The sequence below is a fragment of the Pieris rapae genome, chromosome 18 (genome assembly GCF_905147795.1).
Source record: "Pieris rapae chromosome 18, ilPieRapa1.1, whole genome shotgun sequence".
NCBI lineage: Eukaryota > Metazoa > Arthropoda > Insecta > Lepidoptera > Pieridae > Pieris > Pieris rapae.
Window position 1 is genome coordinate 4,818,031 of NC_059526.1, and position 18,856 is coordinate 4,836,886.

The 18,856-nt window shown below is 30.4% G+C and overlaps 6 protein-coding genes across 12 annotated transcripts; 3 read left to right on the plus strand and 3 right to left on the minus strand.

The window, feature by feature from the left end:
- The first annotated feature begins 918 nt into the window (after positions 1 to 918).
- LOC110996230 (dehydrodolichyl diphosphate synthase complex subunit DHDDS) lies at positions 919 to 3,152 on the plus strand. The gene is made up of 5 exons (XM_022263801.2): positions 919 to 1,246; positions 1,386 to 1,519; positions 1,682 to 1,830; positions 2,020 to 2,195; positions 2,613 to 3,152. Exons 1-5 carry the CDS (start codon positions 1,055 to 1,057, stop codon positions 2,817 to 2,819), a joined length of 858 nt encoding a protein of 285 aa, XP_022119493.1. The 5' UTR covers positions 919 to 1,054; the 3' UTR covers positions 2,820 to 3,152.
- LOC110996229 (protein FAM50 homolog) lies at positions 3,127 to 5,465 on the minus strand. Its single transcript, XM_022263800.2, has 6 exons — positions 4,947 to 5,465; positions 4,604 to 4,702; positions 4,170 to 4,374; positions 3,933 to 4,087; positions 3,351 to 3,463; positions 3,127 to 3,262 (listed from the first exon to the last, which is right to left on the minus strand). Exons 1-6 carry the CDS (start codon positions 5,289 to 5,291, stop codon positions 3,163 to 3,165), a joined length of 1,017 nt encoding a protein of 338 aa, XP_022119492.1. The 5' UTR covers positions 5,292 to 5,465; the 3' UTR covers positions 3,127 to 3,162.
- A 221-nt stretch (positions 5,466 to 5,686) lies between these two features.
- Positions 5,687 to 8,302, plus strand: LOC110996240 (RNA transcription, translation and transport factor protein). Its single transcript, XM_022263817.2, has 4 exons — positions 5,687 to 5,862; positions 6,067 to 6,291; positions 6,769 to 6,855; positions 7,912 to 8,302. Exons 1-4 carry the CDS (start codon positions 5,793 to 5,795, stop codon positions 8,208 to 8,210), a joined length of 681 nt encoding a protein of 226 aa, XP_022119509.2. The 5' UTR covers positions 5,687 to 5,792; the 3' UTR covers positions 8,211 to 8,302.
- Positions 8,303 to 8,309: 7 nt separating this feature from the next.
- Positions 8,310 to 8,928, minus strand: LOC110996241 (mitochondrial import inner membrane translocase subunit Tim8). Its single transcript, XM_022263818.2, has 2 exons — positions 8,714 to 8,928; positions 8,310 to 8,616 (listed from the first exon to the last, which is right to left on the minus strand). The coding sequence occupies exons 1-2, from the start codon at positions 8,810 to 8,812 to the stop codon at positions 8,443 to 8,445; spliced, it is 273 nt and encodes a 90-aa protein (XP_022119510.1). The 5' UTR covers positions 8,813 to 8,928; the 3' UTR covers positions 8,310 to 8,442.
- An 863-nt stretch (positions 8,929 to 9,791) lies between these two features.
- On the plus strand, positions 9,792 to 18,471 carry LOC110996239 (N(4)-(Beta-N-acetylglucosaminyl)-L-asparaginase). 3 transcript variants are annotated; one of them, XM_022263815.2, is made up of 7 exons: positions 9,792 to 9,947; positions 15,845 to 15,994; positions 16,143 to 16,296; positions 16,711 to 16,939; positions 17,322 to 17,506; positions 18,002 to 18,109; positions 18,180 to 18,471. In XM_022263815.2, exons 2-7 carry the CDS (start codon positions 15,883 to 15,885, stop codon positions 18,406 to 18,408), a joined length of 1,017 nt encoding a protein of 338 aa, XP_022119507.2. In that variant the 5' UTR covers positions 9,792 to 9,947; positions 15,845 to 15,882; the 3' UTR covers positions 18,409 to 18,471. The 3 variants fall into 3 exon arrangements, with proteins under 3 accessions (XP_022119507.2, XP_022119505.2, XP_022119506.2); XM_022263813.2 differs by lacking the exon at positions 9,792 to 9,947 and adding an exon at positions 13,399 to 13,526; XM_022263814.2 differs by lacking the exon at positions 9,792 to 9,947 and adding an exon at positions 13,780 to 13,971.
- LOC110996238 (adenosine deaminase-like protein) lies at positions 10,372 to 13,586 on the minus strand. 5 transcript variants are annotated; one of them, XM_022263808.2, is made up of 8 exons: positions 13,464 to 13,586; positions 12,629 to 12,720; positions 12,389 to 12,537; positions 12,027 to 12,215; positions 11,731 to 11,947; positions 10,992 to 11,148; positions 10,752 to 10,852; positions 10,372 to 10,587 (listed from the first exon to the last, which is right to left on the minus strand). In XM_022263808.2, the coding sequence occupies exons 2-8, from the start codon at positions 12,668 to 12,670 to the stop codon at positions 10,387 to 10,389; spliced, it is 1,056 nt and encodes a 351-aa protein (XP_022119500.2). In that variant the 5' UTR covers positions 12,671 to 12,720; positions 13,464 to 13,586; the 3' UTR covers positions 10,372 to 10,386. The 5 variants fall into 5 exon arrangements, with proteins under 5 accessions (XP_022119500.2, XP_022119499.2, XP_022119501.2 ...); XM_022263807.2 differs by lacking the exon at positions 13,464 to 13,586 and adding an exon at positions 13,278 to 13,330; XM_022263809.2 differs by lacking the exon at positions 13,464 to 13,586 and adding an exon at positions 13,274 to 13,294.
- Positions 18,472 to 18,856: the final 385 nt, after the last annotated feature.

Genomic DNA, 18,856 nt, shown 5'->3' on the forward strand with positions numbered 1-18,856 from the left:
TATTTTTGTGCATGCATACGAAGCGAACACATAGAAATCTCATTAATTCAAATCAAATTTGACCCATTAATCATAAGAATAAAGTCCATAATCAAAATAATTTAAGAAATTGATACGATATGAACTTGTTTCGGGAAATTCCCAAAAATAACCAACGTAATTTTACAGAGTTGCCTACATAATGACAAAATATTCCTTTATAAGGTAAACGTTTTCGTCTTTTCCTGTAAAGATATCAATCGTGCTAGTGGTTAAATGTCGTAGCATACCACTGAATGAAACAAACTAAACCACTAGAGAAATCCACTAGCCACTAAAACCAAAATTCGCCCGCTAAAACGTATGTCTACACCACCAGCTCTAGTGGAATATCCACTAAGTTGGCAACACTGAACGGCAGTCACAGGAACGAATGTCAACGTTTACTTTGATATTTATTGTCATTGAGTCTCTAATATTTAATTTATAATTATTACTAATTATAATGACAATGGAGTCATAATTACTATTGACCATTGAATAGTCGTTAATTTTTTTTAACTTATTTATTAGCCGAGTCGTTAATTATTATTTTTTTTTTTATAATAGCCGGGTCGTTAATTAACGTTGTCAATGTTGCTAGATCTAATTGTAGATAGATAGATAGACAAGTTAAATTAACTAAAATAAATTTTGAGTAGAAAAACACATTTCTATATTGTTTTTAAAGTTTATAGCTAAATTACCTCGGAAAGTAATATGATATTTGATTTATAATTATATGATTATTTGACTTATGTGACTGGTGTGGTAGTGATGTGCAAAGTGTTTTTTTAGGCCCCTGATTAGTATCTAGAATTATATTAGATCTGTGATCTGTATCTGTGAATCAACTCAATTGTCATATACTTTTAGATTCTTTAGAATACTTAATAATTATATTATAGTAATTACTTAAGAGTAATATTTATTTACACGATCATTTGGATGAAAAATTTAAACTTTATTTTCTTGGTACTATCCTAATTGTAGTTACAACAAATTGTCTATATAATTGAATCTAACATCAAAAATAATGTCTGATTGGGTAAATGAAAATTGTGTATCTTTTTTCCAATTATTTTGCATAAAAGTTGTAAAAACAGGACGGGTGCCGCAACACATAGCATTTATAATGGATGGAAACCGCCGATATGCAAAAAAACTTAGCGTGAAGACGAGTGATGGTCATTCAAGGGGATTTGATAAGCTTTCGGAAACATTAAAGGCAGGTATTTAAAAAAAATCCGTGCACACGATATCTAACAATCTCAATTAACCAGATTTTAGTTTTATTAACCATTACTAGAAGATATTGTCCTCTTAATCGTTCTCATTAAACTTTAATGTAAGTATAATATTTTTAGTGGTGCCTAGATTTGGGTATACCTGAGGTGACTGTGTATGCCTTTAGTATTGAAAATTTTAAAAGAAGTGATGAAGAAGTAAATGCGCTTATGGATTTAGCAAGGGAAAAGTTTCAGAGATTACTTGATGCAATGTGAGTGTTGTTTTGATAAATTATAATTTGTTAGTAATGTAATTTATAGTATTTTTTTTATTACTTTAACACGTGCAGTGGAACTGTTAACTCTATGGTTCAATTATTTCATAAAAAATATTTTCTTTTATTAAATTTATTCATGCTTTATATAATTTATAGGGATCAAATAAATGACTGGGGCGTAAGAATACATGTAGCTGGAAGAATGTCACTTTTGCCTTCAGATTTATGTAAAATGGTATCTCAAGCAATGTTAGCAACACGTCACAATAATAAGCTTAGGCTGAACATTGCATATGCTTATACAGGTAAATTATTTTTAAAATGTGAAAGTATTATTGCTAATCTTTCATTAATACCTCTACCATTGATCTGATTATTGGTCTTGGATTTTATATATGAATTTAAAAAATTATTAATTATGTAATATTGATGTTTTTCTATGGCAAAGAAAGTACCATTAGGATAAGCTTGGTAACAATATAACATTGTTTTAGGTCGAGATGAAATTAGCAGAGCTGCATCGCACATTGCTGAAGGAGTAAATAAAAAGGATATAACAACATATGATATTAATGAGGAACTAGTATCACAGACTTTAGATCTTGGGCCACCAGAGCTTCTTATAAGAACATCTGGTGAAGTCAGACTATCAGATTTCATGCTATGGCAGGTAAAATATTTTTGACTAGATAAAAACAAACTTTAAGTACGAGAGTTCTTGTAGTCTCATTTCTGAGTCTTACCAACCTAGTCAGTGTTCCCCAATGTGAGATCCACTTTGATTGTTAAAGGTTCCTATTTGAAAATGTATTAAAATTCTAAACAACAAGTTCCTAGCAATATCTTCCTTAAAAAAGGATATTATAATAATATGTATCATTTATGTTTCTTTAATTCTTTTTAAATTATTTATGTTGAATTGGGGCAAGGCTGAGGTGGGGCATGGCACTGATGAGGTTGGGAAACACTGTTTGTGACAATAATTAAGAAAAAAAAACACACACAAACAAAAATTAATCTTTTAATTTACTTACATGCCCTTACAAATATAACCTTCTTGCAATTCTTAAAATACATTTTATTTCAGACTGCTAATACGGTTCTTTATTTTTCTGATGCTTTGTGGCCTGAATTTACCGTCTGGAATCTTTTAGTAGCTATTATTCACTTTCAACGATATGCACCTCCACCATTACCCCAAAGAGATAACAATGAAAATCAAGATGAATTTCTACAAAAATTGGAAGAAAAAAAGCTACAACAACTAAAGAATTATATAGAATGTTCATCATAGTCTAGTTATGGTATTTATACATATATATAATATGGTATACTTATACATAGTTTAATCACAATGTATGAAACTACAACATAGGATTGTCTACTCCTTTCCTAGTTACCATCCAGATAAATAAAATATTTAATTAATGTAAGGAATAAGGTATACAATAAGTAAAAACTTTATAGAACTTAGAATTTATTTTAAAATAAATTTAGCCTATTACAAGTAAGTAATGTAGATTAGGTCTAAAATATTATTGCAGATTGCTTTATAAAAGTAACCATTATGAAATAATCTTTTCATATTATTGTAACATAAATTACAATAAATAAATACATAAGTTGATTTTTCTATTTCATTTCCCTTTGATAGTATATTTGGAATAAGTTTTTGTTGGGTCGTAGGGTTCCCACCTAGATGCAGGAAATATGTGTTTATTTCTTTCATACCATGACCTTGAAATAAATAATTGCAAATATATAACTTGTTTTATAACCTTAATTGATTTATGTCTTCTATCTTGATTAAAAACTTTTAACATACCGTAACAGGACTTTTCCTGCATGTGAATCTTGCTTTTCCTGAGAAGCATCATTCATAAGTCTTATATCATCAGATGCATCAAATTGGAATAAAGGCCCACTTTTACCCCTTGCCTAAAACATTTTTTAGTTAGTAATTAGTATTGATATATACTAGGTACTTGTGTTGAAATTGGGCTGAGAGTAATACAATTAAAATCGAAAAATGAAATGAAACATGGTTTCAAAAAACAAATGCAAAACTACTACTAATACCTGTAAAAAATGATTTGAATATGTCATTCCTAACCAAAGAAGAGATATTTGAGGTCAAAACCAGTCAATTTCATATATAAGGCCCATGGCATGTCAATATGGTATACATAACACAATTAACAATGTTAAGGGTCTGTTTCACAATGTATGATAAAGTACCAAATAGCTATGGAACACATAAATTATTTGGAAGATAAAAGTTCCGAATAAGAAACTTCGAGTTTCATGACGAATAGGGCAATCTGACGGTCGTGAAACGCAACAAACACTAGTTTATCCTACCAATAAGTAATAAATAGCTTATTTGGAACTTATACACAATTCTTACCTTTGTAACAATGAAGTCATAGAAGGTATAATGATGCGGCAAAATTAAATCCTCCTTCACGTACATAAGTTGATCAGCTGATACCGTTTTTAGTTCACTAAACTCTGGTCTTAAAGTGTCTAAGCATCTTTGTAAAAATTGGTATATAGAGTTTCCTGGAATATTTTATAAATATTTTAAGCATTGTAAATAATATCCTAATATGCTAGTTAATAATGTCTTTTTTAATTTACAAACCTTTTTTTAGGGTAACATTTCTTCTATGGCCTGATCCATCCCAGTAACTAAATGTTACAGTAATGGGTTCATCCTTGAGACTGGCTTGAGTCATGACCCATTCCAGTCTTAGTTCTTCCCTTAGCTTAAGATCAGCTTCCTCCCTTTCTCTATCTGGTAAAAATGATGTATCAACATCTGGGTTCTTACGTATTTTTTTTGTAGGCTAGTAGAAAAGAACAGGAGGTTTATTTAATTATAATATTTTTATAGATGAATGCAATGACACATGTAAATAGTAACTTTCCCATCCCAACATGTGAATTTACTTAGTTTTCAATTAAAATTATCACAAGACAGTTAGCTACTTCTTCATTTGTACATTTAAATTATTTTAAGCTAAACTCAGGGAAGTATGACTTACAGACTATAAGAATACCAAGGTAATTGCTTACCACTTCTGATTTTTCCTTCCAACCAACTTCAGGTTTTTCTTCTTCCTTGCCATCATCATCATCTTCTTCATCATTTATATCAAAAGACAAAGCTTGTATCTGAAATCCAGTCTCATAATAAAATATTACAATTTTCATGATAGCATAAACAAACACTTACCATAATAATATATAATATGACTTAAGATCATCAAGAGTCTTTCAGTCAGAATAAATTTAAATATAATATAAGAATGCCATTGTATTGAGCAGTAACATGTTATCCAAATCTGATAGATATATAGAAAAAGTTAACTTTCTGAACTATTTCTATACACTTAATAATTGCCAGTATAATATGTACCTGTCTCTTTTGCTTATTTTTTTGAGCTTGTTTTGCTTCTATTTCTTTTTGTCTCTCTTTTTCCTTTTCAGCTTTCTTCTGGGCAAGCTTTTTCTCTCTTTCACGGACAATGTGTTCTTGTTTAGCTTTCATTTCATCAAGTGTAACAAGTCCTATCGTAGAACTCTTCAATTGCTGCTCCACTGCGTCGTAATGTGTTGCGAATTTATTTTCAATGTTATCAATCTTGAGATCCTCTTCAATTTTCTTCTTTCGGAGTTCGATTTCTTGTTGAGCCTTTTCTCTCTTTTTCATTAAATGCATTGCTCTTCCAGCTTCAGAAGCTGCACCTTTGTAATGAGCCATGATTGTTTAAAGTAAATAAGACTTTTAGATTTTAAATATCCGAAGACGATGAAAATCGAATTAAATTTTAACAAATTTCTAGAAAAACTAACACCACGGCCGAGTGTCACTAGATGACCAGAAACAAACAATACATTAATTTATTTCGTATGAGCTCACAGCTGATTACTAGCTGCTGCTTGGTGTCAGTTGTTGCTGTCAGTAGTTGTCAATTATATGTCTGAACCATCTCCAAAAATCTGGTCTTCTGTGTAATAATCATCTTAAAACATCTAATCTGCATTCTGTGTTTTATACTGTATATGTGTGTCAGTGTGTATGACAGTTGACTAAAGTAAAAGTATTAAGTGACTAGATTGATACCTTCAAATTTCAATCTTAATTAATTAGATTTTATGATACAAGCGTTTTAAATTTCAAATTTTAATTGTTAATAAATAATAAACATTGTATAATTTTTATAAGCACTTCAGCAGTACTGCTTATTTTTGTTCAAAAAGGATGAATACTAATTTTAAATTGAAACTAACTGCTTTAGGACATCCTAACCCAGAAACATTTAATTGCGAAGGTAAGATAAGCCTTTAAACAAATGTTTTAACATATTTTATATTAACACCCTTATATAATTTTCATAGAAACTATTTTTACTATATGTTTCATAATGTAACAACAAATACTTCGGAAGCTAAAGGGTTTTTTATCGGACATCATTAGCTGTCATTTACTCATTAAACACTTATAAGTTCTAATAAGACACCATTACTGTTTATAGATGAAAAGGAATATAGAAGTGTAGTTTTATGGTTGGAAGATCAAAAGATTAGACATTATAAGATTGAGGAAAGAGAAGGACTAAGGAATATTGATAGTGAAAACTGGAAAGAAGCTTATGATAATTACCAAAACGATCTAGTAAGTCCTGTGGTGGATGGCACTTTAAATGAACAATTAAATTGGCTTCTTTCATATGCCGTTAGATTGGAATTTGCTGATAATGGTAAGTAATTTTTATATACATAGTTACTACTCAAGGATTTAAGATCAAGTCAATTTAATGTACAAAATATTTTTAATACAAAACAAATATTAAAAATTAACCAAAGTTAAAGTAAAAGTAAAAGTTCTTATTGAAAATTTGCTTATTATTTATTTGTTAAGTCAATTCACAAAGTAATTGCTTATTTTAATTGAATATCAACACACCATCAAACTAGAATTTACACAATCATCAAACATTAACAAATTTTAAAGTAGCTCTTATTTAAAAAAACACATGTATACACTAATACTTAAGAGAATAAATACCTAGAATCAATATTAACCATAAGAAGAAATAACAAAGACAGACAAAGTAAGAGGCAAATAGAAAACCTTATGTTTTGCTATTATAAATATTTATATAGGATGTGGGTGCCTTTTTTCTTGATGGTCTCAAGATAGGGACTGTAAACACTCTTAATGGTATTATTTGCAGTTAGTAAATACAAGGATGTAAAAGTAGAACAACCAAAACAAGCTGCTCCAAATGTTGTATCTTCCAACCCTTTGGATAACTTAAACTGTAAGTATGAGTTATTTTTTAAATAAAAAATAGACTAATACATGCGAAATTAATGAAATACATAACAAGAAATAATATAGTAGAAATATATATGTATGTAGTGACTAGCAATAAACTTTACTAAAATGGAAAATTCTTCTTAATTTCATATTTTCTGGGGGTTGCATAATATAGAATTCAAAATAATTCAACATATTCCTGTTAGGAAACAAATTATTGGCCAAATTTAAATATGCAAGATAAAACACCATAGTTGTACAAATTCAAGATAACAGAACTAGTAACAGTTCAGTATTAATAAAAATTAATGATAACTAACAATTTAGATGTTTGCTTAAGCAATGTTGCATTAGTTTTTTGAGTGACTAAACTTGCAAAGTGGTCAAATTATTTCACATTTCATTTGCCACATATATAATTCTTGTTTTAAGTTCTGCCACGAATACAGATGACCTATCGTAAATATAGGCAAATAAGCAGTCCATGAAACATAAAAATCAACCTGTATTATTTTCTAAGAACCAATTCGAAATAAGTTCCTAATTGTTATGCATTATTAGAGAGCAAGAAAACAGTTTTCTGACACCGAAAAGCAATATGTCAAATTACCCATAATCCTGTATATTATGACAGTAGTCACATGACCTTACTTGTGTAGTTTTCAATTTTAATTTGACTAACAAAATTAACATTATTTCTGCATATTACCCATAAAAGCTACTGAAAATTATGTAGCTAAATTGTATGTATGTAGAAAAATTTGAGAATATTTTTCATGTTTTGAAATATATATTCTAGTTCTATATGTGTATAAAATACTGAATCATGTGATTATTGCTAAAATGAGTACATATATTATATTCTTATAAATATATAATATGTCCTTGTGAAATGTTTATTATTTTTTACAATACATACTTAAAACACAGATAAGAAAAAACCTAAGTGAATTACCAATTATCACTTGTAAAGTACAATGGATATCATATAGAGGGTACAGTGTTATTTCAAACCAGATTTAAATCTGTTTATAATATCAGCTTAATGTTTTTTCAGTTGACAGTCCTGCTTTCAAAGCTGGTGTTGATAGAGTCTGTACTCTTGTTGGAGTGGGACCTCACCCAGATTCTAAATTCCGCTTGGCAGCTGTAGCCAAGATTCTTAAAAACTCACCACATCCTGAACCTCAAAAATCTGACCACATAGTAATTAATCAACCTATTGATGTTCTTAATCTTTTGTTTATTCAAGATTTAAGAGAGTTACAGACAAAAATTAATGAAGCATTAGTTGCAGTTCAAACAATTACTGCAGATCCTCGTACTGATACAAAATTAGGCAAAGTTGGAAGATAGGTTCACCATGGACAAAAAAGTTGCATCTCTTCTTACATGTATTCATAACAGAAATTAATTTATATGTAAAATACTAATAAGTTTAAATAATAAAAAAGATTTAAAACTAAAACTTTTATTTCACCTTACTGACTAAAGCAAAATTACTGCAACAATACTATTTCTCATAACATTGTTTATCAAACTTTCAAACAATTTAAGCATTCATATTTATTTATGTTAATTGGATAGTTTACTGCATACCACCACCCTTTTCCAACATTTGGGCAAATCTATTGGTAATGAGTAGTGAGACATCAATAAATCTTTCAACACAATTTGTTATACAAGTCTCTGTTCGCGAGTCTAATTTTGCTCCTGGTTTATCCACACATTTGTCCCAGCAAAAGTCATTAAACTCGTGTATCTAAAACAACAAGAAGATTTGGTTAAATAATATGTGTAGAAATCTATATTAACATTAGCTAAGAAAAGTTACACATAAAAGAAAGTGGCTAAAATACCTGAGCGTGAAACTGAGCTTTCTGTTTCTCCGCTAACAAGAAGTCTTGAAGCTCCGAATCAGCTCCTTTAGGACTCGAAAAATCTGGTAAGTCTGTCATTGTGTGCCTAATGTGGTTGTGGATAACGCGATAACACTAGCTTTTGAACTTCCTGTTTGATACTTAAGGTTAGGTTAGACTTGTCTTGACACTTCGGAGTTCGGGCTTCAATTTTTTTAAAGTTTTTATGTCAGACGTCAGTAATCAGTATATAACAACCATAGATGATAGAGGTACAAATACAATTATAGGAACTCGAACAAAGTTATAATTACTATTACATACCTACCTTAAAATAAAAAAAAACTGAAAAATATTTTTAGTGAAAACCCCCATAAAACGTCGTAACTAGATAATCCTTAAGTAAGAAGCAAAAAATAAAATACGTTTATTTTGGAACATAAGATCTTCAAGGTATAACTTATTACATGTCATTAAATTCAGTAGGCATCCCTAATCATCGGCAAAGAAGACAGAGCAGAGGGTGTAGGCCGAGAGAAAAAGCCGGCGTAAAAAACTCTGGGTACTCTTTTAAAAAAAGCAAATAACTGTGACACTAATTAATAATTATAGTTTAATCACCACCTATTCTATTCCACTGCTTCCCTCAATAGGAACAAAATTAAACTAAACAAGTAGGTAATCAATAACCAAGATAACATATTTTATAATTTAGGAGTAAGTGTAAATAAACATATTTTTCGAACGGTTCCCAACATACCGTCGAAAATCATCAATTTTTTTTGCCATTATAACTTAAGATTAACTATGCACAGTTTGCCTGGTACAAAAGGTTGAATTTTTTTTAAACGTATCCGCGTCGGTAATGTATGGCGGGCTGTGTCGGTAATGTATGGGTGCGGAAAATAGAAAAAATATTTTTGTGGAACAAATCGTTTGACACTTTAATTAATCCGAGCTTGCCTTAATGCCGTCGCGATAGGGCCACCGGTACCGGTAAATTTGATTTCGTTTTATTAATATATGGTAATAAAAAAGGTTTAAATGTAAATAAAATATTCAGTAGAATGCCTTTTAAAATTACACAGCCGAATATCCTGTACATGAGGGGAAAACCGAAAACTGCCGAGTTGGAACACCGAATATTTAAAAACAGTATCTCTTGTTTACGATAAAACCCCTAAATTATTTAAAATGTGGTAATGAAGACAGTCTGTCATAACCGTTAGACTATGTATGTATTTTATTATTTAAAGCCCGGCAACGCACTCGTGAACACTCCGACATTGAGTGTCCATTGGCGGCGGTATCACTTAACATCGGGTGAGCTTTCCTGTACGTTTGCCCCGTTCTATAAAAAATGAAACTATTATTTACTTTTAAAAGTCAAAATATTCGTCATTTATCAAGTAAAATATTACTTGACACTGGCGTTCCTGCATATTCAATAATATTGTATTTGCTTTGATGGCTTCACATTCGTATTTCGTGCACCCCCTAGAGACAAGTAAACATGACACCCATATGTATCCAGACAGAACTTCACCTGTGTCCTGTGGTGCAGATTAAGAGTGCAAAGTACTCTTGTTCTTGAGATAAACATATTTTTAAATGAAATTAGTATTTTTAAAATATTTAAATAGAATTTAAAAAAGTATTTTTTAAATTTATTTCTATGACATACACTCTAAACCATTTTTGTTAATAAAATTCAAAATCTTCTCTTTGATGGATTTTTGTTCTTCCCTGGCAAACACATAATCCACTGCATTGAGTGCCATTTTAGCTAATTGTGGTGGTTGGAGACCAAACACATCCGCACATATTCTGTATTCTTGAGACAAAGATGTACAAAACACTCCCTTATCATCAGTCTGAAAAGTAAAAGTATTTGAGTTTTGTATATTGTTATTAGATAAAAAAATATTAAAACCTTGTATTAAGCTAAAGGGTACTCTTGCTCTTAATTCACTTGAATAATAAAGAAATGGCTAAAAACCCCATATATTATAGCAGTTTTTGATGTAAAGAAACTTACACATATGATTACTGGAACATTTGCATTATATAGTTCCTTAAAATGGTGTGAATTGTAATCCAGAGTTGATTTGGTATTGACATTGCTAGTTAGACAAATTTCTAAAAGAATATTAATTCTATAATTATTAGTTGAAGTGAAAATATATTTTTAATAAAATTTTACATATTAAACAGTTTGTCAGACAGTTGTATTAAGTTCATTTATAAATTATAATGTTACAGAAAATGTGATAGTTACCAACAGGTATTTGAAATTTACATAGAACATCCCATGTTTCTTGTGTACCACCAAAGCTTGGGTGTATACAAACTCCATGACCAATACGGTCTGGGCGAAAAATTAACATTTCCAGTACCTCTTTGGGGTTACATACTTCACCACAATGCAAAGTTATCTGTAACATTTATCATTAAAAAAACTGCATTAAATTAAAAGTTTTGATATACCATACAGTAAATTAAATCTGTTTTAAATTGATTAAACTCAGTCAAAATTCATTTATTCATAAAGGTAACATAATGTATTACCTACTTATGAACGTCAAAAAAGAATTATACATTAAATGCTTCTAATTTTACATTTACTGCGTCAATTCTCAAATCAAGGGCGTAGAATGGAAGAGAAGAACTGGCAACTCTAAGCCACCTCTTTTACTCGCGAAGTTTTTTGTTTTGTTTTGTTTTACACAGCGTTTGTAAGGAGCTGAAACCTACACCATGTTCCACATGACATCTTAAGTAATAAATAATAATATAAATTAAAACAAAGATTTGTCTCAGATTGTGAAAGACCCTCTATCAGCATGAGGCATGGTCAAATAGGAGCACGCACTTAAATTCTAGTGGGAGTAACACGCAAATACATCGAAATAACTAACATCACCGTATACGCGAATTCAAGTACGACTCAAGTAGCTCCCGTTCACGATTATTATACTAGTTTACAAAGTTATTATTAATAGCAAAAATGTATTTACTTTTAAACCAGCACATCTAGCTTTTGTCAAAGAAGGCACAAAGTCTTTAAATTGACCTATATTGGGGTCTCCACTTAATTCAATACCAACAATAACATCAGGATATTGTTTGTAACAACTGATAGTTAACTCTGATATAGCTTCTGCTTCTTTAATTGAACTGTTTCTATTTATGGATACAATAAGTCTAGATTTGATTGGGAGATGTGCATTGCTTCTGTAATAAATATAAAATGTTGTTTTGATGAGGCACTTCATTAAGAATTTTGTTGTCTGAACATGAAAATAAAAATTACCTTAATGTATCAGAAACAGTTTCAATATATTGTCTGCTTGTCATAAATGGTGTTTCTTTAGGTGTACTTCTCAATTCAATATAACAGCAACCATCATCTTGAAATTCTTTTAGTGTTAGTGTTGTGGCTAAAGCCAAACTTCCTGGAGTTCTAGTCAGCCGATGAGCTATGTTGAAAACTTGAAAGCAACTGGATAATGACCATTAAATATTAAAAAAATATATAATTTTAGCATATCTAAGATTTCAGAGAATATTTAGAGCTCTCATTATTTATATGAATAGTTATAGTATATGTATTTACATACTATGTCACAGCCACATACTCTGTCTTATAACATAACATTTTGAATGCACACTTACTCTGATAAGTTCCGAGTGTCTCCAGCACCAATTTGAAATTCATCCAAAAAAGCATCAGATGTATCAGTTACACCAGTATCAGCATTGTATCTTTTAAGTTCAAGCAATGTACTGCGGCTTAAGGACCCATTTAAATGAGCATGTAACTCCTAAAATTGTTTTAAATTTTTAAATTCAATTTTATATTTATATAACAATTTTATGGAACAATTATAAATGACATAATAAATGAAAACTTACGACTTTAGGTATTGCCGGGTAGAGTTTATTGCTGTCCATCATAAATAAATGTTGTAGCCGGAACAGCAGTTGGCTAGAGAAGCAATGGTTTCCTGAAAGAATATTAAAATTATCCAGTAATAAAATTAGAAAACCACAGAAAATGCAGTAAATTGACATGCTGACTATATTATAAAAGACACTCTTTGATGCTGACTACTGAGTGTTGGCTGTTGGCTGTTGGCAGTACTCAGAGGTCCCGCTTTTTCTTAATAAACTTAATCTCAAGTATATTTTACAAAATTAAGTAGGTATAAATTATTAATAGAGATATAATGTTAAAATAATCATAGTTATTTGTCTGAAAATTTACTAAAATTATCAACTCTTAAAACTAGAATAACAATCATTTATTTGAAAAATAATTGTTGTTCATTACAAAATATGTACTAGTCATTTCTGATTGGATCGAGTAATCATAAATCAAGCAAACACTTTGTAAAAAGATTTTAATCTAAAGTAAATTTATAACATTATGTATGAACTGCCAATCCATTATTTATCAAACATTCATAAATTGTGTTTTTTCATAAAAAAATATTTTTTTAAAATCGCTATCTTTTTTTAGAAAGTTTTAACGTATATCTCACTTATTAGTGTACCTACTTACGTGATTTAAAGATTTAATTAAATCTTTGGTTCTATTGTAAAATGAAAAAAAAAAATTAGTTATTAATTAATTATTATATTATTACTGCCGTATTTTCAAAGAATAAGTATTGTAGTAGTGCAGTCATTGTCGTACAGACTACAGGCGCGGACGTTGCTTAGCAATTAAAAAAGTGTATTAAATTACCTAAGTGTAAACATTAAGTTGTTTTTAAATAATTAGTAGGGATCGCTGTATTCAATGATTATGGTAAGTAGATTTTAAATAAAGTATGTTTTGTGAAACTAATTTTTTTTTGTTACAATCTTTGAATAACAAAAAATACAGAATAACAGATTGTCGCATAGAGTATATATAGGCTACGGGTACAGATTTGAATTATTAGCCAATTACAGTTTAGTAAAATAAGTATTTGGTACCAACGTAGAAGAACTTTCTTTCTATATGCATATTTAACATTCGCTCGAACGGTGAAAAAAACATCGTGAGGAGACCGGGTTGCCTTAGATCCAAAAAGTCGACAGAGTGACAGAGTGGTCTCTGGCACAGGAGGCCCATCACCTAATTGTCCGTTAATGAGATGAGAATGATGAATTAGATAAAGAAATCTGAGGCCAAGACATAAAAGGTTGTAGCGCCAGTCGTAGCTTAAGAACCTAGGAATAGAAACACCACGCTGCTTTTTCACATAGTCGTAAGTTAACCCAATGTAATAAAACTAAAACATATTGTATTACAATGATACATTTATCATAGCATAGGCACATATTAGATATACAACAAGATGGTTACAATTTATTGAAATTACATATATTTTTTATAGTTTAATTTTGTTAGAAATTATATTATTAAAAAATGAATTCTCATTCAATCGCCCAAAGGCCTGGTTCTGCTAGTGGGAATTTACAGAACGAAAACCTTAGAACCAAAAACGCACTGTGTTTTCTCTTGCGACACATCCGCCATATACATCATTAATCCTTCGAGCCGTTTCTGCAGCACCGGTGCAACGGTGGTACTCGTATTCGTAAATAACGCGATATTTTATGTTTTCTACTATATACAATTGAATATCGCAAGGATAAAAAAAAGAAAATAAAATCAATCATGGTTTTAGAAAAACATACTCACGAGCAATAAAACTGTACAAAATTGTAATCGAATTATATTTTCATATCTACTATTTTACGCTTTATTTAGTTAAATAGAATTTGGCATTTACTACATTTTTGTTCCGCGAAACACTGTATCGTCATCTTATCTCACAAGAACTTTGAGCATAGTTTGTTTCAGTAGTCAGTCGCTGTTGCTCCATTAAGACGAGACGCTTCTTAGCGCGCTTGATATAATATTATAATTACCACGAAAATAATATAAACATTCCCTTATGGGAATGTTTATTCTTATTATAAATTACCTATATAATTTTATCTGCAGCGGTAGGTACGGTTTCAATAATCAACTAATACAAACAATGGTTAAAAATAATCGTTCTCTCTCTGTGAACTCCCCAACATTACAGTCCAATTAATCATGCTGATTTACCTTTTGTATCATTTTTGGCATCAAATTTAAACATCAAAACATTATCGCAAACTCTCCTACAATAAATAACTTAACAACCATAAAATATGAGAGATATTACCAATGATTATGAATACATATTATTCCCCATAAATTTCAGTTTTTATTTATGTATTATAAAGTATAACCATTGTAACATACGAACTATAATTATGTTTCCCGCTTCTACGCGCTTTAATCTGTAAAATATTTCGAACAATAACAAAATCTTAATATTTTTAACGAACTAAAACATTTCTTTCATACATTACCTACCCGTGAGTTAATTTCAAGACATGTTCAAATGTATGTTAAATAAAATTAAAAATACTTGTTTGAAGCAGAGAATTAAAAACAGAATTTATAACTAAGATAAAATTAGCGGTAGCGATGCTAACAATGAACTATCTGGCTTCTTTAAGGATTCTTAAATATAATTGAGCAGTGTTGACCTAGCGGCTTCAGCGTGCGACTATCATACCCGAGGTCGTAGGTTTGATCCCCGGCTGTGCACTAATGGACTTTCTTTCTATGTGCGCATTTAATTTTTGCTTGAACGGTGAAGGAAAACATCGTGAGGAAACTGACATGTCTTAGACCCAAAAAGTCGACGACATGTGTCAGGCACTGGAGGCTGATCACCTACTTGCCTATTAGATTTTAAATGATCATGAAACAGATTCAGAAATCTGAGGCCAGGACCTAAAGAGTTTGTAGCGCCACTGATTTATTTATTTTAAATATAAATGACATCTTAATATAAGAGAAGATCTGACCTTTTTGGAAATTACTAAAGGGCTTATTCAAGTGTGCAATAATTGCCAACATTCGGCTTGTTATATATAATATGTCACCTAGTCTAATGTGGAGTTACATAACTCTTGTTTTACGTTATTTTTTATGGCGCACAATAAAGATTTAAACCCAATGGTTAAGGTTTAAATTCACTTTAACAGACATAATTGGCTCAATTTATTCTGCTGATAAACACTGATATGTTTCAGCTCAAATCATTCTACAAGCTAGTCGCAAATACGTAATCATGATTCTAAAGGAAATAATTTTAGTATGGTTGTGTATAAACAATATTCACGCCCAAACAAATCATCCAGTTGTTATTAATACTTGGGCGTTTGTAAACTCTTCTATAGGAGGTAAGATTTGATCATGTATTTTAGATTTTCTTCATATAAAATGCCTTTTATTTATTTATTCATTTATTCCAAGCGATATTAATTTATATTTCAAGCCGGTATTACTACATTACAGGATGATTATTTATCCGCGTATATATATTTTTAGCTTGGAATGTATTGGAAAAAGGTGGATCGTCGCTGGATGCAATTGAAATTGGAGCAAGTATTTGTGAAAGCCAGCAATGTGATGGTACTGTCGGATATGGAGGAAGCCCTGATGAAAATGGCGAAACCACGCTTGATGCGCTTCTCATGAACGGGTAAACCAAAATAATATAGTTGCCTTTTACTAATTAAAAGACCACTTTAGGAAGAAAATGAGATAGAAGATATCTCATTTTCTCCCACGTTAAATCTTAGGAATGTATGTGTCTCTCTATTTATACCGCCGCTTTTTCATTTTATTACATTTCAAACTTTTAATATTTTAGTTTGTACCATATTAAACATTGTTATTCAATATATAAATTCTAATTTTAAATTAAAATATACTTTTCTTTTATAGAAAAAAAAGTTTCATTAAGAAAGTGAAAAAAGTCTAATTTATATATTGTTGTTGTGTATAAAAACTTTGTTTTTGAAGGTTTGACTTCTACCACGTATTATCCAAAACTAATATTAACTTGAATTATTACCTATACTTTAAATGATACTAATAATATATTTTTTTACAGAAAAACTATGAAAGTAGGCGCGGTCGGTTCTCTGCGTCGAGTGAAAAATGCTATATCCGTTGCGCGACATGTTTTAGAATATACGAAACATTCTATTTTAGTAGGAGATCTTGCTACCGCATTTGCGGTACAAATGGGGTTTAAGGAAGAAACTCTTAATACACAGCAATCAAAGCATCTTTGGATGAAATGGCATAATGAAAATAACTGTCAACCCAATTTCTGGATGGTAAATAGCGCTAAAATTTGTATCGAATAAGATGAATTAATTTATGAGTCTAGTCTAGTCAAAACTCCACCTTCTCCGATTTCGATTAGACAGTGTTTACCAAAATTATATGTAGTCATATATTTATTTTTTAGCTATCTAAATTTTCAGTTATAAAACATAGTTGATAAACTAATTTAAAAAATAAAAGTTATACGCAGTAACCTTATCAACAAGCAATTATAATATTAAATAGTTTTTGAGCAGAATTTAATATTCCCAAGCTCGGAAAGGCTCACGGAATTCTAAATAGCAGGGCTATTTATAAATTTAATAGTCTGCATTAAATAAAGAATTTTATTTTGTAATTCTTAATAAATTAATATATATTATTTATTCTTAGGATGTTATTCCTGATTCAAAACAAAATTGTGGACCATATCAGCCAAAGGAACGATCACATCAGAAAACGCATACGATAAAGGGAGACAGATATAATCACGACACTATTGGCTTAGTAGCTATTGATAAAAATGGCGACATAGCTGCTGGTACATCTTCTAATGGGGCTAAATACAAAATTCCTGGGTATGAATAAACTATAATTATAATAGACTTGCAGGACCCGCTGTTTCACCCGTCTTAGTTATATATTCATTGAATAATGTCGACGAGGAACTTTCTTGAAATTTAATACTCACAAGTCACAATACCAAATAAAACAATATTAATTTGGAAATAAATTAATATAATTTTTATAAAAACAGCGTCAGAAAAAGTAAAATATAAAATTCTAATATTTCATATAAAATTCTCTTTACGAAATTTTAATTTTAAAAATAGAATTTCGTATATTTTCAAATATAGGTAGGTATACAAATACATGGAGTGATCACATACTGGTACATGATCATCTATTGGGGCTTTTACCTTAGTAATAATTAATATACAAATAAGTTTCACTTCTGACATGTTTACTTTGTACGCACGCACTTTTTTACGATTGCTAATAATATTCTAAATACTCTACATTTATTTTATGAATTAAGTAAACTATCTAAATGTAAATATACTTTATTACAGGAGAATGGGTGATTCTCCTATTCCTGGATCTGGGGCGTATGCTGATAATGATGTTGGAGGGGCTACCGCAACTGGTGATGGGGACGTCATGCTAAGATTTGTTCCCAGGTATATTTCACAATATTTCATCTGTTCCTTTTGTTATTTATACGTATCATAAGTATACTTGTACTTTTAGTTTTTTGGCAGTAGAAGAAATGCGAAGAGGGGCAACACCAACAGAAGCTGCAACAACTGCTGTTAAAAGAATTGCAAAATATTATCCCAACTATATGGGTGCTGTCGTGGCGCTAAGGAAGGATGGGGAATACGGTGCAGCTTGTCATGGTTTGGGTATGCCGTTTCCATTCGTTGTTCGTGATCGTACCATGGACAAATCCAAAATAGTTTCGATTGAATGTCTTTAAATTAAAACGATAATTTGTAATTATACATAATACACCAATACCTTAAATAAACATTACCTTTCAAATATTTATTTTATTTAATTTGTGCCTCTGTGCAGAAATTTAGTTACCAATAATAATGCCAATGAATGAGGTTTTCTTTCAATAATGTTAAAGGAACCTGCAGTAGTACCAACTCATAAACTTTCATAACCCCGAATTAAATTATGTCCTTTTACCCAATGTCGCTAGAGTTTATTCAATAGAAAAATTCAAAGTTCGTCTAAGAAGTATAGGATTAGGATTTGATCGGATTAATACCTGCAGCTCAGTTTCATCATCAGACGTCGAAACAGAATGTAAAATTCTACTCGTTTTATTCCGTATGACCTCGATATCCGTCATTCCACAACTGAAACTGTGCGTTTTGTCGCGCACAACGGCTTTATGGAACCAGCTGCTGACTGAA

Coding starts and splice junctions, on each gene's coding strand:
- LOC110996230 (XM_022263801.2), top strand. CDS start 1,055: ATGTCTGATTGGGTAAATGAAAATTGTGTATCTTTTTTCCAATTATTT. Junction 1,831..2,019: donor CATTGCATATGCTTATACAG/GTAAATTATTTT, acceptor ACATTGTTTTAG/GTCGAGATGAAATTAGCAGA. Junction 2,196..2,612: donor CAGATTTCATGCTATGGCAG/GTAAAATATTTT, acceptor ATTTTATTTCAG/ACTGCTAATACGGTTCTTTA.
- LOC110996229 (XM_022263800.2), bottom strand. CDS start 5,291: ATGGCTCATTACAAAGGTGCAGCTTCTGAAGCTGGAAGAGCAATGCAT. Junction 4,703..4,946: donor AAAATAAGCAAAAGAGACAG/GTACATATTATA, acceptor ACTGGATTTCAG/ATACAAGCTTTGTCTTTTGA. Junction 4,088..4,169: donor AAATGTTACCCTAAAAAAAG/GTTTGTAAATTA, acceptor AAAATATTCCAG/GAAACTCTATATACCAATTT.
- LOC110996240 (XM_022263817.2), top strand. CDS start 5,793: ATGAATACTAATTTTAAATTGAAACTAACTGCTTTAGGACATCCTAAC. Junction 5,863..6,066: donor AGAAACATTTAATTGCGAAG/GTAAGATAAGCC, acceptor TACTGTTTATAG/ATGAAAAGGAATATAGAAGT. Junction 6,292..6,768: donor ATTGGAATTTGCTGATAATG/GTAAGTAATTTT, acceptor TATTATTTGCAG/TTAGTAAATACAAGGATGTA.
- LOC110996241 (XM_022263818.2), bottom strand. CDS start 8,812: ATGACAGACTTACCAGATTTTTCGAGTCCTAAAGGAGCTGATTCGGAG. Junction 8,617..8,713: donor AAGCTCAGTTTCACGCTCAG/GTATTTTAGCCA, acceptor TTGTTGTTTTAG/ATACACGAGTTTAATGACTT.
- LOC110996238 (XM_022263808.2), bottom strand. CDS start 12,670: ATGATGGACAGCAATAAACTCTACCCGGCAATACCTAAAGTC. Junction 12,538..12,628: donor ACCCGGCAATACCTAAAGTC/GTAAGTTTTCAT, acceptor AAACAATTTTAG/GAGTTACATGCTCATTTAAA. Junction 11,149..11,730: donor CTAGATGTGCTGGTTTAAAA/GTAAATACATTT, acceptor TAAATGTTACAG/ATAACTTTGCATTGTGGTGA.
- LOC110996239 (XM_022263815.2), top strand. CDS start 15,883: ATGATTCTAAAGGAAATAATTTTAGTATGGTTGTGTATAAACAATATT. Junction 15,995..16,142: donor TGTAAACTCTTCTATAGGAG/GTAAGATTTGAT, acceptor ATATATTTTTAG/CTTGGAATGTATTGGAAAAA. Junction 18,110..18,179: donor ATGCTAAGATTTGTTCCCAG/GTATATTTCACA, acceptor TTGTACTTTTAG/TTTTTTGGCAGTAGAAGAAA.